Genomic DNA, 17834 nt, shown 5'->3' with positions numbered 1-17834 from the left:
AACTGCGAATCAAAGAATGGCCATTTTGATGTACCAGGCTCAACTTCGAACTTGTAAAAAGTTGAAAAAGGCCGCCACAAATCTACTTACTGCAGTGGGGGCTAAAAATGGCTTGCGGAGTATATAAAAATTACAAAAAATAATCAGGAGTCTTGCGTGTAGGGTCAGGTTCAACTTGCCGGGGAGCTGGATCGAACTGAAGAAATTTCTTGAAATCCACGTACCCGTGATCATCTCAAATGCATTACGCGAGCCGACAACAATCTTACTCCAAAATCTATGATCTTTTAATCCTAAAGAAGTCACCGTTGGATTTAAATTTCCGTAAGATAATTTTTTTGGGGGATTAAAAGATTCATCTGTGTATCAATATTTCTTGATATCCGGTTTAGCTTTAAAAATGACTTCTATTTACAGATTTTTTTCCCCAAAAAAACACCAATAAACTGTTTCTGTTTCTGTTTTAAAATGCCAATAAAATGTTTGTTTCTGTTTCTATTTTGGTTTTGCCTTAGACTTCATGCTAGCTCTCCGAGCAACATCCCATGCCTTTGGTGGAACATATTTACCGAACTGTGAAGCAAAAAATGACTCATAACCTGGAGAATCAAAGGCAAACCCACTGTGTTTCGATACTTCCCTCGGCAATCGAGATATTTCACTGCTTCTTGCCACCTCCGCTGTATGCTCATGTTTCGATTCCAATAGACCCGATAGACCTGTACCGTGGATTTCGTCCTTGTGCATTTCTTGAACAATCTGATAATCATAGGGGAAGAACCATCTTTGCACACTGGGAAGAAAATAAAGCAAAATGTTTAGCAAAGGAGAAAATAAAAACATGTTCCAACTCTTCATTTTATACGTAGGTCTCATGCTTACCCAAGGAAAAGGAAATCTACCAGAAGTGCGGCAACAGGAACAAGTAGAAGAGTGACATAGAAATAGGGTGTACCCATTAAGATATAAATGACCCAATACATGTTATCCTGCAGTATCCAACAGAGTCAAGAAGCTGTGCATTTCTCGAACCGAAACAGAGAAAGAAAGGAAATGGAACATGATTTGTGACTTACGTTGCGATCCAATGGAGTCATAACTCCACAATACAAGAAAATAAACACAAACCACACCAGAATGCTTCCTCCAACACTAATGCAATGCCATCTCGTGATTGAATTACACATCATGAGAAGACGTAAATTAACCGTTACTACCACACATGTGAAAGCCATAGTACTGACATCCCAAAGTCCAAACATTTTACCAGGTCGACCTCCACTTGTAGAAGTGGAAGCAGATATGAAGTAGAAGAAGACTAGAGATTGATAAACGGCAAAGAAGGCCCATAATACGACAACTCTCCACTTGAAAAACATGTTTTTTACGCCCTCCTTGTATAATTCAGGGTACTTCTTTGAAAGGGATGGACTGATATCCTGGATAGCAAGCAAGATATTTGCATAATCAGGCATACACAGACAGAACAGAAATCCAACTGAAGAAAATTGGAAAGTGTGAATTACCTTATCAAAAAGCCCAACCATAACCACTGGTAGTGCAGTGAATATGACATTATACAATGACTGGAACCAATCATCATAGAATCTTTGACCAGAAAATCCGGTACTGAAGGTGAACCAAAATTGAGTCAAAGTGAACGCGAGATTCTTGTAGAAGAAATACATCACAACCTGTGAAACAAGAAGTAAGAATATAAGCAACAATAAATTTAAAAAATGTTTTCGGACAGAAAAATGTTGAACCTGGTACAAGCAAAAGATAATATGAAGACTTGTGCATACGATATTAACCGAAAATGTTAAAATGTCCTTGAAGGAAGAGAAAATCAAACCTTGCATAATCTAATATAAGCCCAACGTCCATGCACGAGGAGCAAATCTTCAAGAAAGCGAAATTGAGCAATTGCAAAATCACTAGCCATAACTGCTTGCATTCCCTCAAGCCCACTGATTCCAATACCAATATGAGCAGCTTGAATCATGCTAACATCATTTGCACCATCGCCGATACTAAGTGTAATTTTACGTGCACCTTTCTTCACCAAACTTGTAACCTACAAATGGAAAAAGTAATTTCATATGTTACTTCTAAACTGTGCAAATAGCCACGTGTACCCTCTTTTTCCAAGGGTTTAAAATGCAATTTTTTTACATTGGAAAAACTGGAATTCTGACTAGATATTCTTAAGAACTTCAGCACTCAAAGAAAGCTCATTAGAATACAGGGAGAAGCAGGTTTAGAAAGCGGTCCTCAACACATAAATCACTATCAAAACTCGGTTTAGTTTGACTAAGTTTTGAAGGAAAAAAATGTAATGACACAAACCTCCAAAGCTGTCAACATTGCAAAACTTCACTGTACTGAAAGCAAAATTAATAAGTTTCAATACAGTTGCCAACAAGAACCTACTTGTGCTTTCTGTAGAGGGGAGACTCGGCAGCAAACAACTGAAGCACAATTCAAGCTCAAAGTGAGGAGCATTATCCTTAAACTTGGGTCTAAAGCATGCATCAGACACTTTCCGTCTATAACAAGCCCTAATTTCGGTCCAGAGGGTGAGCAAAAATATTGTGATGCCTCATCAAGGCACTTCTTCAGTTGCTTTTTAACATCCTCCTTGATAAAGTGTGCAATTTCAGCTTGGTCCCCCTGATAATAGACAATTGATTATTATTAATCAATAGCAAATTCAAACTACATGTATCTAAAAACAGTACTAGTACTAAATACTTACTCTTTCTTCAACTTCTCTAATCGCATCTGTTTCAGAGCTAATAATGAATTGTTTCATCTCATTGTTTAGTAAGTTGCATGCTGCAGAATTATTAAACTCATAAAGCAAATGAAATATCATGAAAAGCATGAGGAATGAACGCAGTTCCCAGGAAAGTTTCATGTAAAACAGAATCTTTGTTAATTACTTACCATAAGCTACATTTATTGCAGTTTCCATCTTGTCACCAGTTAGCACCCAAATCTTAATTCCAGCTCTAGAAAGAGTCTGAATGCAACTCGGCACTCCTTCTTGAAGCTTGTCTTCTATCGCAGTTGCACCAATCAGAATGAGCTCCTTTTCTATGAGTTCAGCCACCTGCATAAGTTTAAAAAATGTGCATGATTAAATAATCATTAAAAATGCCCTTCGTTTCAAATATCAAATAACACTATGTTTTCAATATTTCTGTAGTGAGAAAAATATATTATAGATTTTTTCAGATTTGGTGTGTTTGCCCTGTCAGAATTTGGTCATTTTAATGTGCAACTTCGACTTCCATGTATTATTAGCACAAGAGTTTATTTAAATAAAATGTACTACTTCAAGGGCATTTTTAAAGTATTATTAGCCTATAAATATTAGGGCAGATAAGGAAAGCTAGAATCCAGGAAGATAGTCAAGTTTTTTGGGGATTTAATAGGAATTTTGATTCGTATTTCTTTCTTGAACAACCAGAAATGAACAAGGGGGAGTGGAGATGCACAATTTAAAAAATTAAGTGGATCGTGCAAAATACAGGCTAACAACAGCAGCAAAGCATACCAACAGAGCATAATATGAGTAACAGACTGACATTAAAATTTCATAAAACATCACTACTACAGCATTATTCGGAAAAAAGCCAATAACAGTAAAGTATGCCTAATAGTATAACATAATATGAGCAAAGTTTAACGATAAATTTAATTAAACAAAAACATTAATACAACACTATGTATTTTCAATTAAGAGAGAATAACAAATCAACATTCATGAAAATATCAAAATTTTCTAAACAAAACATGCTAACCATCACATGAGAAAACATGCCTCATTTTCTATCAAGAAAAAATGACAAATCAACATTCATGAAAAGATCAAATTTCTCTAAACAAAACATGCTAACCATCACACGAGAAAACATACCTCATCCAACTTTTTTTCACGGTCTCGTAGAGATGACTTAGCTTTGATGAATTTCTCGTTCCAGCTCTCATACAAGTCAGGAGCTAGATCTCTATAGGCCAAGCAAAGGGTACGTAATCCAGCAGAGCCAAATTTTTCCAAGTGATCCCTGGTCACTTTGTTTAAGTAATCATTTCCACTCCCCAATCTCTCATAAATAACAGTATCAGCTCCCTGTGAAAGGCATTGTTCTAGCCCAGCGTCATTTTCTTTGTCAGAAATAACACTTAATACACATCTTATTTGGAAAGTTCTAAAGATGTGTTACCTTACAATATAGAACCAGCCTGCCATCTGGATAACGGCATACAACAGACTGGCGCTTCCTTGTACTATTCAATGCAAAAATGAGCAGATGTTAGTGCTGAGAAAGAACTCATAAATGATGGAATAGACGAAGGATGTTATCAAACCTATTGAACTCAAGAACATTTAAAATCTCATAAGACACATCTTGGGTTTTGCCCATCCTCTCCACGTGAGATTCTCTGACATATATCATCGTAGGTGTGCGTCTGCAAAGAAAGAACCACAATTCAAGCTGTAAAGCCATTCGAGTAACCTCCTCAACTAACTTGAACAAAAAAGAGAAAAAGATAACCATTAAAAAAAACTTGGTTCAAAATTTGTCACAAAATAAGACACAAATTTAGAATAATTTCCTCTACCACACGTTAATGAGAAAGTGATGAACTTTTTTTTTAAAAAAAAATGAAGGAAAAGAAAACTAGAGGGTTAAATATCCCACAATAACGAAAATCATTTGCAGTTAGTATAAATGAGTTATGATGCTTTAATGATTACTTTCCCCCATTTTTTGAAACAGAAAACCACTTAGATTAGATATTATGTACCTGAAAATATGGATTTTTGAAGACATGTTTTGAACCTGAAGAAAAACATAAAGGTGCAAAATCCCTCGGTAATGAAAACCAATTAACAGAAATGAATTCTCAGTCTATGCTGTTCGTGATCTTTTTTGAGAACAAGAAAACCTAATGAAGAATATTAAACCATTACATTAGATCTTGAAACAAAATTAGTGGGATTGCTCAATAAACCATTTTAAAGCTCCACTTGAGAATACACCATCCAATATCTAAAATAGATTCAAATAGAAAGAATCAAAGCAACTAGGGATCAAACGGAATCTGAATTATTTATAGGAACTCCATTTCAAACAAGCAGAAGAAAAATCTTCCCGCTTCTTAATGAGACAGGGGGCATCGCTAACCTGTAAAAGAAGAAGCCAAAATTCTTTGCAGCCAAAACCAAAGCAGCCTCATCTGGGGATGCAGCTTGATATTTGATTTTTTGAGGGGACTCGTCACCTTCGGGAAGCACAGTGTGACATATGGCAAGGCATCTAAAAAATTCCTGCAAATAAAGAAACAAAACAAAACCTTAAAGTGCTGCAGTATAAAAAACACCACATTATTCCTAGGTTGGTAGTTATACAGCTACTGAATATTACTAGGTTTAAAATCCATACGGATAGATCCTAGTGGAATGAAAGAAGGTTAAATGTCAATCATGTTTTTCTGCATTTCTTCTAAACTAAGTGCATTACAAATTATTAAAGCAGGAATATGAAAAACAATCTGATAAATCAATAATAAAATCCACTTTGATTACCATATCATACTGAGGAGAAACCCAGTATTACAAATTAGGCTCACTAACTCACTTATCAGGAAGGAGGGTTCTCAAAATCCATTGAGAGATTCAGCATTTAATTAACAAACTAAAAGCATAAGAGGAAGGTGGTCAAGCAAAATTGATAGTGGATATCACATTTTACATTCTTAAATATGGCTAGAACATCTGTTTTTCCCTTGGATCTTAAAACCTTACAATGTAAGTACAACAATTATGCTATTCTATTAATGACAGAACCAAGATGCCACTAAAAGAAACCACTACCATGATGAGACTAGGAAAAGAGATGACTACAACAAAAACCCCCAGCAAAGAATGCCCTGTAAGTGAAATGAACCTATGATTCTTACATAACTCTTTCTCCTCATTTTATGATATTATGCACTAGATTTAGACCATTCATTTGCAATACACGCTTATGCAAGCTGTAAAATGGAACACGGCATTTCACAATACAGTTGGTCCCCAATATCGAAGCAAGAAAAAGTCACTGCATATAATAATTTTCTTATTCCTGACCCTCAAAACAAGACAATTAAAGAAACCAACAATGGGATGGAAACAAGCTTTTAGGTACGAAGAGATACACACTTGAAGTTTTTGTTACAGAATGGTAAGTACTAAAAGCCATTTACTAATAAAAATTTCATATTAAATACCAAATTCTATTTCCAAAGTGTCAAATACTATGGTAAGCTACCTTACAAGCATCATGATTAGGTTCATTTCTCCAAGCTCCTCGCAAAAGTCTCTCATCATAAAAATTGAAACCTTTTTCCTGAACAGAATCGGTTGATGTTTGCAACTAAAGGAGGTTATAAGAACAAGTACATCATTCCCATGAAACATAAGATAATTTACTCAAAAAAGTAAAATATCTTCATAAAGAGATATGAAAGGGAATACCTCTTGAACATTTATGCCTATTCGTTCAGCAATGCCGCTCTCAATTTCGGTCATACCTGTTCCATAGATTTCACCTCCGATTGAACACTTGAAGAATTCCATTAAATTTCTTGTCAAAGTTCCAGTTTTATCAGAAAAGATGTACTCCACCTAATCGTATCAGCAGTTCAAAACAATTTAGAGATCGTTTTTATCAGAAAAGATGCATTCCACTTAATCATACCAGCAATTCAAAATGATTTACAGCTCAACATACAGAATACAAGAAGTGACTGTATCTCATTCAAGTTGGCTAAAATTGCTTTTACTTACTTGCCCAAGTTCCTCGTTCAAATTAGAAGTCCTGGCAGATGCAGGTGTGTTGGTTTCAGCATGGTACATATTTAAGTCCTTGTTGATAAATTGTGAGGACTGAATAAACTTGATTGTCTGCAATTGCAAGCGAAATCAAGTAAGGCATTTTTGTGCATTGCCAAAGCAAGAAATTAAATAAACAAGAAAAAGAGAAGACCAACCTCGATAGAAACGTATAGAGATATAGGGATAATTGTTGAGTATAAAGTAAGTAGTGTCAACATGGTCAAAATAATAACCTGTAAAACCAGAAAACAGAATCGAGTTAAGCTTTTTTGTGTATGTAAGTTTTGTGTATGTAAGAGAGAGAGACAGAGAAAATAGCCAAAAATCAAAAAGCATATAGTACCAGAAATCTTCTACTAGGGTTGAATTGATCTTCCACATTTTCACGGAGACCTAAGTAGAAGTACTTTCGGTCAATGAACATACCACTGCAATATTTCGAGCAGAGAACATCATAAAAAATATGGCAGAATTAATAAAATCCCACAACATAAAAAACGTAACATTATTGCAGACTAGCCATTCCCAAACCTGCCCATTGCTCCAAGCAGACACATAGAGAAAAGAGTACAAAAGAGAGCAAGTATAAGTTTGTCAAGTCTCCTCTCTAATGTACTTCTTTTTGAAGGAACATTCATGGAATTCATCATAACCTGCAAACTCATCCCAGATGACCACAAAAGACATTAACTTAGAAGAGCAAATCAAATAAATAAAGATAAATCACAGATTTATTTTTGCCTTGGAGTGGATAAAAATGCCCAAAATCTTCCAAGCTCAATCAATTACAAAATAACAACACAGTTGCTAAACAACTAAGTATCAAAGGTTGAAAAGATTTGAAATATATTGGATAAGATTTCTCATATTTACACTATATTAGTATTAACAGTAGTAAAGGGAAAAAGCAAAAAAGGAAAGCAAGGGAAGTAAAAGAGAAGGCAGAAGGAAAGAAAAGAAATATATTACATATTATATGTTTGAATAGTTAACAGTAGAAAGAAAAAAAAAAGGGATCATGATAACAATCTTTTACAATTATACCCTTTTCATATAATAATTTATATAAAACAATGAAGATAAAAAATCATATATTAATTTTTTTAAGTTCTCATTCCCTAGCTTCTCCCCCGAACTGGGGTAGGGAAAAGTAACAGGGGATACTCAAATTCCATTACTTTCTCTTGCTTAAAAAAAAGGGAAAGTTCATTCTTTAAAGTAACTTTCCTTTCTGTTACCTTACCCCAATACAAACATAGGGTTAGAAATGTGTGTAACTAAACATTTCCTAGAAACAAGCATATTCCAGCATGTGATGTGTTCAGCATACTGCATTTAAGAAATGCTAAAAAATTTCTGTAACAAACCTTAGTTTCATGACCAGTAAAAATAACAGCACCAACAATGAAACAAGTGTTTTTCAGACTGCAACCCTGAAATCAGATTTGTCACCATCAGCTCTATTTAATTTCATCAAAAAGGGCATCAAGAACAACAGTTTTTTCAGACAAACTATTAGCAACAAAAACTAAAAGACCCAGCAATTCAAAACAATGTGTCTGTAAAATGAACTGTAAAGGGATTTAGTTATCATTGGTAAAACTCAAAATCCAATATTTCCTTACAGAGAGTTTGGTATCTTGCTATTAAAAGTATGTCAAATGAAAGAAGTGAAAAATAAAAGAAACAAAGAGAACTTCAATTAAGTGGGCTTTTTTATGCTGTCACCTTAAACAAGACATGCGTAGGGTGTGTCTCGCCTAAAAGGATCTGAGGCACTTTTGAGGTTTAACACTTCCTTGACAATATTACTGACAATGAAAGAAAGATGCTAAAAAATACCCTCAGTAAAATCTGATTTGGAGAAAGGGGCAATGTTTGATTGTCGATTACAAGGTTGCCAGAAAAGGTGTACAAAGAGTTGTTTGGTTGCTCACACTGCACTTCACCTGCAATTAAAAAAGACTGATGCTATTTAAAAATTTACAAGAATCGAGAAAAGATACAAATTGATTTTGAAAGCATCAGTTCAGACAAAGCCCATTAACTCAAACAAAAAGACACGTTCATTACATATTTTGCCCAAATCACAGTATTAGACAAATAGACTTTAATAACACTAAAAAGAAAATACACTAATTCCTTCCCAGAGACTTAAAGAAGCACGCAGGACTCCTTCATTGTACTCGATATCAAGTAATAGGATTTATTGGATGTCATAAATCATCTTCGGGCTTTTCGTGTTAGAAAATTTAAAATTTGAACATATTATTGTCTGATGGTTTGCACTGCAACAAGCTTATTTAAAAAAACGGACAAGGTAAAAAAAAAGAACGATGAACAGTTAATATGGAATTTAGAAAAAACATGTACTTTTAAGTTTTTAAAATGGAAAGAGGACATAACTTTTCAGACATCCCAGAAAGATATGAACCCAGTGGAATGCAAGGAGACATGGGTAAAAAACAATTACTAGTGCATTTGCTAATGCAAGTTAGAACTTAGAACTTAGAATCAGAAAATAAAATTCAAGGATGGTTAAGTCAGAAGAAAGCTACACACCTAGAAAAATGTCACAAAGATATGTGATGGAAACTGAACAGTTAAAATAAATGGAAAAAATGGTTTAAGTTGAGGTAGATATGAAAGCAACAGATAATATTAATGATTTTATTTTCTGGTTTTTATGTTTCATCCACCTTTTGACAAGGACAAGAAACAAAAACATACACTAAAAGCATCAAATAAACCAAGCCTTAAATAACAACACACTTTTTTTTATAAGAATTGGAGGTCTCATAAAAGCATCGATAAATCAAGCATTAGCCATGGCAGAGAGGCAAAAGCAGAATTCCCAAAAAACCCCAACAGGAATAAATAATAGATTCTCCTACACTAACTTCAATTCCAATTTAATGGCCATGCCTCACAATATCTTCATTGTCACTGAAAAGTTGGAATCCGGAAAGAGGTTGAAGTGTTTACTATTCAAAATTTGCCTTCTGCTCGACATTAAGTAACGAGGAACACATAAAGAAGAGATGAAGATTAAAGTGACAAATATGATGAAAAATGGCATGTTATATTAGCAGAATATGGAAGATATCTAAGAATTAACAATAGTCAATGTCAAAAATCTTATGCCTTCGTGGGCAGAGCCGTCCTAGTCAGATATAGAAGTATTTTCAAAAAAAAGTGAAAGTGAATTTTATCTTAAAGAAGTTAACTTTATATATTAATTATAATCCCAGGACTTTGACCTTATTCACCATTTTAGTTCGGCTATTAATACAATGAGCAAACTAGCTAAGAAGACCTGTAAAACTAATACAAACTCAACTAAAACTCTGAACAACGTTACATGAAGGTTTATCATTGAAGTTGGAAAAATGAAATAACTAAAAGGTTTAACCTTTGAATTCACATGCTTTTTCAGGACTCGAGTAATCCCAAGTCTTTTCAAGCCCCTTCCTGATTTTCAGATTTGTTTCACCATCCAAATTTGCAGTCTGTAGCCAAAAATGAAAATTTTCTCACCTTAAGGAACAAAGCATCCAATGAAACAATATATGAGAAGGCAATCACTTTACATAAATAGAATAAAAAGTAAAAAATAATAGCTCAGAACAGAGCCAGAAAATGTAATTACCTCAATGTAGCAAACACCATCGGCATTTGTACTAGCAAGTAAAAGAATATCTGCAGGAAAAAATCCATCTTGCTTAACCTGAAAAAGGGGAAATTTTAACAATATTTTCCTATATCTTTCAGTTGGTGGTACTATGTAAATAAACTCAATAAGCCTTAAGAAAATAATATATTGTAACATATAGATAAAGACAAGAAAATTTTCTGCAAGCTAGAAATATCTTAAAATTTTGCAATTTCGAAATGGATAGAAAAAATCATTAGGGAAAAAAAGAAGAAACAAGTAAAAAGGCAATGACAAGTGACAAGTCGCCGGTTGAACTAGACCAAGTGTACAACTGTACATGAAGGCAATATTAACAACAAGTGAGAACTTAGGTGAGGTAAACACGGTTCTCAATGGGAAATGCACATATTATTCCCATTATGTAACTACAAACTAGCAATCATGAATCACCTCTTAATAAGTCACCTCAACTTCCAATCAAACACAATTTTCATAAAATGAAACTGAAAGAGAAGCATACAAAGGGAAAAGAAATATATATTTGAAAATCATTTTTATATGTATAGAGGAGGGAGGGGAGGGGGAAGAACAGGAAGTCGCACGACAAATTAAGACAACCATTTGAGTATTTGACCGTAGAGGAAAAAATATCTCAACAACATGCATCTAGAAACTTACCCTGATAATATCTCCAACCTGCAGCTTTTTCCATTGAAGAGTTTCCCACCCTTGCGCTTGCAACACGTCAACAAGAGTGCTATTTATGGCATTATCGTTCTGAAAACGTTGCTGTTACATATGAAAACAAAATATGTTAACCCCAGAATGTTCAGCATTCAACTCAAACTTACAAAAAGTCAAAGCTCACACTAGACCTTCTAGAATGTTACCCCCAGGCCCAAAATCCTTCCAAACCCAAAATAAAGATGAGAAAAGAAATTCGATTAAGGACCCAGGGCAAAGGAAGAAAAAGAATGCTACAGAAAACATGCAATGAATACTCACCCAGTCCTCAAATGCCTCTTTGATGAGAGAAAATAAAAGCACAAGACTCAGAGGAACCATATTTGTTACAGGATGAACAGGGCTGCATCAAGAGAAAAATGTTATTGCTTAAAATCTTCAATCTTACCAAACATTATCACCAAAATAATTACACCAGAAGAACATGAAGAAAATGCAATCAATGAACACATGTATAATAACGTTTGAAAGGTGGACTTTAAAGCTTTAAAACGTACCGACTGCTAAATCAGCTGTATGAAGACTTTTTTTTCTTTAAATAATAATAGAATAGAGTATTAATAATCTAAATGAGGAAACACACATAACTCTTACACACTGAGATTGGAGCAGGAGATGAGCAGAAAACCGAAAGAAAATACTACAGATAGTCATGTCAGTTTCTGCACGGACAGTACTGACAGTTTCAACATCTATTTTAAAAACAAATAAAATGAAGTACATCAAACCGATAAAATATTAATGATATTTTGCTCAAAGCTGAAGATTGTTCGATCAGAGAAGATAACTCTCAATCTGTTCATGAAAGAATTTAATCAAGCCCCAAGCCATATTCCCTATGTCATGTGACACCACTAAGTGGATGAACAAATTGAAGTAATAATTCCATCGCTCCATGAAATCTGCTCTTCGAAACTAACACCATAAGAAAAACTTACCTATATGGAGTTGCTGATAGAATTGACACCATAAGAAAGTACAAGTTAGCTACCCGCCGGAACTGTCAGAGTAAAACAGGAACTTTGTCAGTATCAGAAATATCCAAACACCCTTGGCTCTAACACAAATCACAAAAATTAAACAAGCAAGATTTCTAAAATATATTCAGACCCAAAAGGCAATGGTTTATACAGTGAGCAGTCACTGTATAACAACTATAGCCAGGGATAAAAGAAGTTGAAGACCTGAAGAAGAATAAAAAATAGAAAGAAAAAAAATCATTTCATCATGATTGTGCAGGTTGACAGATTCGAACTCCCTCAAGTTTGTCAAAAGGAATCAACAGAAGAACTAACCCCTGAAGAAGGAACGGTAAAGATGGAATACTTTCTTGGAAATAAACCTGGTAATAATTTTCCTCTTTAACAATTTAACTATTGCACTTGTTATATATCATTAAGATGCTACAGCCCAACAGACATACATTCAAAATAAATTAAGCAAATTACCTGTATACTAGTACGAAGCAATGATTAAAAATAATAAGACTGAAGTAACAAATAAAAAGATCATACATACCTCTAAAAATGTAATTGTTGGGTTTAAAGTGTTTCTAGTAACGATTGTAGGATATGGAAAAGGATAATCTTTGAAGGATGATGGGGGTGGCTAAAAACTGGTATATCTTTGCAATTGTTGTTTTTCTAGAAGAAAAAGTGTAAAACTACTCTTCACCAAAAGCATGGTTTAGTTAAGAAAAGAAACAAAACCATATCTTTTGTTGTGTTCCCAACCTCTTTAGCACGAACTCCCGAGCCAATAATTAGTTAGAAATGTAAGGTTATAAGGATAATCATCAGCATTAGCCAATAACATAATCATAACCATGACTATTCCATTGTGGAAATGAATAATACCATAATCATATCCACAGAGGTAAATGCATTATGCATCAAAGTGAAGTGATAACGCTTCTTTCCAAAAATAAATATACCTATATCATATGAGGACTCAAAAAAACCAACCATCAATTACTAGCTCAAAAACAGTTATTTTTTAGAGAAAATAACCTCAGTGACCGAAAATGCCTTATAATATACGATTTTAACCAACTACTTTTGGATTTGCCAAAATGACCAACAAAATCGCAACGCGAACTCTAATTTAGTCAACTCAGTTTCCAAATTCGCAACGCGAATATCCAAATTCGCAACGCGATTTTGAAAAATGTGTTGCGAGAATTTGAAAAACGTGTTGTTGCGATAGTGAAAAAGTGTTGCGATAGTGAAAAATCCAAAATAAGTTTACATTTTAACTATTTCAAATTCACGTGAAGTTTGAAACAATAAAGAATGTGTTGCGATAGTGTAAAGATTCCCAAGCCATTTGTAAGATCTTAGTTTGAAACAATAAAGAATGTGTTGCGATAGTGTAAAAGATTCCCAAGTGTTTGCAATGTTCAATCCCACATAGTATTGGAAACACTATTGGGAATGGGTATTTAAGTTTTGGATTTCCCACTTCCTTGTTGAGTGGAAGAAAACAAGGGGGACTCTCGCGCACCGCCACCGCCGCCGCCGCCGTCCCGTCTCGGGTCGTGGTCGTAGTAATACGTGTCTTCGACACGTCCGCGCGGATATTATCTTTTTAGAGAAAATTCTTAAGAAACAAATGCAATACCACCAGTCGTTGCGATTTTCTACTTGGACTATCACAACGAATTTGGAAAATCACTACACGAATTTGGAAAATCGCAAAGCGAACTTCGACTATCGCAACGAATTATCACGTTGCGATTTACATATTCGCATTGCGATTTTCTAAAACCGCAACGCAAATTTGGAAAATCGCAATGCGATAGTCAAAATCGCGTTGCGAATCTGGAAACTGATTTGCGATACTGGAGATCGCGTTGCGATTTAGAGATCGCATTGCGATTTTGTTGGTCATTTTGGCAAATCGAAAAAAAGTTTGTCAAAATCGTATATTATAAGGCATTTTCGGTCACTGAGGTTATTTTCTCTATTTTTTATGGTTTTGTCCTGTTATTATCATATTTTCAGTTTTCCATGTATTTGCACACTCTCTTGAGGACCTTATACCCGTACTAATGCCCAGATATGAGTCAGACATGGATACTTAGAAAATAATATGCCAAAGCAACATAACTACCATCGGTAGAATTCTTGTAGCGATTAGCACATAAGCTTTCTTCTGGCTCCAATACAAGGTTAAATTCTAGGCCAAAATGCAAAGACCTATAAAGTCCCATAAGAAATGCCTAAAGTATCATACAACCATATACCTGTTCCAATCCAGTAGAAGTCCGATAAAGTTACCTGTTCATACAGCCCCTTTGGTAGAAAGGTAAAAATATTGTACTTTGTAGTTGATATGGAATTCCCCTGGAACAATAGATATCATGCTAATGAGAACAATATCATACTCATTAGAATCAGATGCAAGCAACAAAAGTATGAATACGAATAAAACTTCTAGAACCCAAAAACAATCTATCACAAATAATGAAAACCCAATTGCAGACCAATTTTGTATAATATATATGAATATATGGAATAAGCATTGAGAAGTTATGTATCTGCAACTGCATTTAGCAACAGAAATACATGTCTATATCGACTCGTTCACCATTAATTGAACTATCAAATTTTAATAACCAGCCCCAACTTCTTCCATATAGAAATAGCATGTGAACAAGACCACTACTTGAAACTAGAAGTCAATCAAAAAAGATCTCATAGTCTATGGTGACATTAATATCTGGAATCTCATCAAATAACTACTGGAAATTACTTTATTCAAACTTCAGTAAAATGAAATCATTTCTGCAGACACAGTGGTGTCTATGGCATGTGTCACACATCAAACAAAGTGTGCAGTGGAGACTTGTATAACATTTTGACTCGATTAAACATTTCAAACGAAGCACAGGCACGGACACACAATACAAATGCAAAATTACAAGGTCATGGTAACAGGGGATTTTTCAACAAAAAAAGACAGGACAGTAAAAAGTATTTTTATACGATATGATAATATATGATGAAAATGTAAAATTAATGCATCAAATAAATATCAACATACATATAGCTTTTGAATTTAAAACAATAACCATATAAAAAATTAAAAAAAAAATAGTACTAAACTAGCCAGTGTCAATTCTGTAGTTGGAAGGGGGTGGGGAAAGAAAGATGTAACTTCATCATGTGTCTCTGTGTCTAGCTGTATCCTGACATGTCCAAGCATATATTCTTCATGTTTTGACCGTGTTCAATTTTATGTCTTTTATTTTTTGACTTAATTTAGCGCATAAGAGTAATTTAATCCATGGTTGTATCAAAACGTTTTTTACACTTGAACACTCCCCTAACACAAGTGACCATGCTTCACATTCCACCGTAATAAAAAAACTTAAGCTTGAAGAGGGAAGTCATCAGAAAAGATTAGAATGTCTAAAGAAATTGCTTAAACAGCCATCTTCTGAAGCATCTTTACTGATACCAAACACACTTATTTGTATTTGCACTCTCAATCGCCTAGCCACTACCCCTCGGTGCTAAAGAACAAGAATACCTCAATTATTTGAGCACAACACATTTGATCATGCGCAGAGTAGTGCATTTAAGTGCAGATTTTTGAAAGGTGGTAGGACGGCATCAAACTCAAAAACATGAGACTAGGAAACCATGAAATATTGGCCAAAACAAAATGAAAATTCAACATATTTTATGGATAAACTGGATTGCGTTGTGGAGTTTATCAGCATTAACTATGTATCTTACGCCTCAAGAAATATAAAAGTTTAATTCGCCTAAAACGCAGATTTCACCCTTAACAATAAAGCCAACAAAAGTGAAGAAAATTAATTTAAAAAATTAGAAACCTAAATCATGCAACTTCTAATGGTGGCATTTCTTTGGTTAACAAAAAAATGACTCAAGTTCAAAGAATATCCTAATTCCAGGAAATCGTAACGTCAAAAAAAAAGACCCAACGAAATCAGAAATTAAAATATAAAAACCTTGTATCGATGAGCGAAATTAGCATCACGGTCATTGCAGAAGATGGTACGGAAGGTGGGCATCTGGGGCTGAACCCGTCCGAGTGTGACGGTTCGAGATACCGTTTTCAGGCGACTACTACCCGGTTGCGATTTCAGCGGTAAATTAACCGTATCCCATCCACTCATCTTCTTCTTCTCCTTCTCGCTTCTTTCACTCTTTTCGTCTCCCCGACCCAAGAAAAAGATAAAAAAAAAACAAAGACTGGAGAATGTGCAAATGTAGATTCTGAAAATGAACACTGATGTTTGAATCTCGATTCGATGAAGTTGGTTTTAAAGGCGGTGTTTCATTGACATGGACGATGAAACGGAGAAGACACTGCTCTTTCAATTCAATTTATTATTCACTTTTTACTCGTTTTTCAGTTTGATGTTTCGGTTTTCTTTTTCATGGTAATTATTTATTGTCTTTCTTCAAATTTTCTTTCCAAAAAATTCCGATTTTACTTTGGGTGAGCAGTTTTAAATTTAACGAACGAACAATTTGTTTTGCCTCCCATTTCGCCGCGTGGCTCCATTTTCCATTCACCGCGGCGCCACTCAAAAAGTGATTTTGGCCTTCATACCTCCTCTCTTAAAAAAAAGAGTTAATTCCACCGATTGACTCAAACTACGATATTCATTTTAAATTAGTATAATAATTCAATTTTATCTCTAAATTATGACTCATATTCAAAATTGGTCCTCAAAATTTTGAACATTCTAATTTCATCCCTAAACTATGACCCTCATTTAAATTAATTTCTAAACTTTTAAACATTCTAATTTTATCACCAAACTATAGGTATATGTTAATCACATTCTTTATTAATAAAATTTTTAATTGTCATCTAAACATCGATGTGTTATGTATTATATAATAAAACGAGATCCATAATTGGGGAAAATGATGGACCTAGACGGGACGTGTGGGAGCGGTCGCCCCATGATAAATTAAAATTACTATATATTCTAGATTTTTTATGTATTTTTTATTAAAAATTTATTTCACCCCTAAATTTATAAGTGGGATGAAATTAAGATATTCAACATTTTATGAATGAATTTAAAATGAGACATAATAAGTATAAAATTATAATATTTAAAAAAATAAGAATAAATGTAAACATTCAAAAATTAAAGATCAAATAAAAATAAAAAAACCATAACTTAAATACTGATATATAATTAATTTTAATAAAATAAGGAATAATTGAATATTATTCTTTCAATGTAACGACGTCGACGGCTCAATTTTTTTTTTAAGAAAAGGAATAATCCAAGTTTATTCTGTAGCTTGAGAATTGAGCCGTAAGTATCTTAATACTCTATTTTTATGCTGATGATTCAAAAAAATATTTTAAATAATAATTTATATTATCATAATAATTTATGTTATATAACTTTCCTATCATCATTTATTCACTTAATTTTTATACCATCTATATATTTATATAAAATATGTTATTTCATTAGCGTAAATAATATAAATATAATAATAATGGCTCAACTCGACATCATGACTCGTTAAGCGCCTAATGACT

At 33.9% G+C, this 17834-nt stretch overlaps 1 protein-coding gene across 2 annotated transcripts; it reads right to left on the bottom strand.

Annotated features, from left to right (window-relative positions):
- Positions 1-417: 417 nt before the first annotated feature.
- On the bottom strand, positions 418-16651 carry LOC120130449 (phospholipid-transporting ATPase 3-like). Of its 2 annotated transcripts, none has more exons than XM_039147680.1 (27): positions 16270-16464; positions 14568-14632; positions 12227-12284; positions 11550-11631; positions 11223-11333; positions 10539-10616; positions 10302-10398; positions 8732-8838; positions 8257-8322; positions 7421-7542; positions 7233-7317; positions 7045-7122; positions 6842-6958; positions 6530-6679; positions 6324-6428; positions 5199-5341; positions 4378-4479; positions 4233-4296; positions 3926-4138; positions 2950-3115; positions 2759-2838; positions 2434-2673; positions 1856-2077; positions 1527-1694; positions 1077-1439; positions 883-989; positions 418-793 (listed from the first exon to the last, which is right to left on the bottom strand). In XM_039147680.1, exons 1-27 carry the CDS (start codon positions 16302-16304, stop codon positions 496-498), a joined length of 3522 nt encoding a protein of 1173 aa, XP_039003611.1. In that variant the 5' UTR covers positions 16305-16464; the 3' UTR covers positions 418-495. The 2 variants fall into 2 exon arrangements, with proteins under 2 accessions (XP_039003611.1, XP_039003610.1); XM_039147679.1 differs by having other exon boundaries at positions 419-793; positions 12227-12288; positions 14567-14632; positions 16270-16651.
- Between the last annotated feature and the right edge of the window lie 1183 nt (positions 16652-17834).

Source organism: Hibiscus syriacus, unplaced genomic scaffold (assembly GCF_006381635.1).
Source record: "Hibiscus syriacus cultivar Baekdansim isolate YM2019G1 unplaced genomic scaffold, ASM638163v2 tig00110547_pilon, whole genome shotgun sequence".
Taxonomy (NCBI): Eukaryota; Viridiplantae; Streptophyta; class Magnoliopsida; order Malvales; family Malvaceae; genus Hibiscus; species Hibiscus syriacus.
The sequence above is the reverse complement of the archived record's forward strand: the minus strand, read 5'-3'. Positions and strand labels throughout refer to the sequence as shown.

Coding starts and splice junctions, on each gene's coding strand:
- LOC120130449 (XM_039147679.1), bottom strand. CDS start 16,437: ATGAGTGGATGGGATACGGTTAATTTACCGCTGAAATCGCAACCGGGT. Junction 8,323..8,731: donor CAAATCAGATTTTACTGAGG/GTATTTTTTAGC, acceptor ATCTGATTTCAG/GGTTGCAGTCTGAAAAACAC. Junction 6,959..7,044: donor CTCTATACGTTTCTATCGAG/GTTGGTCTTCTC, acceptor TTGCAATTGCAG/ACAATCAAGTTTATTCAGTC.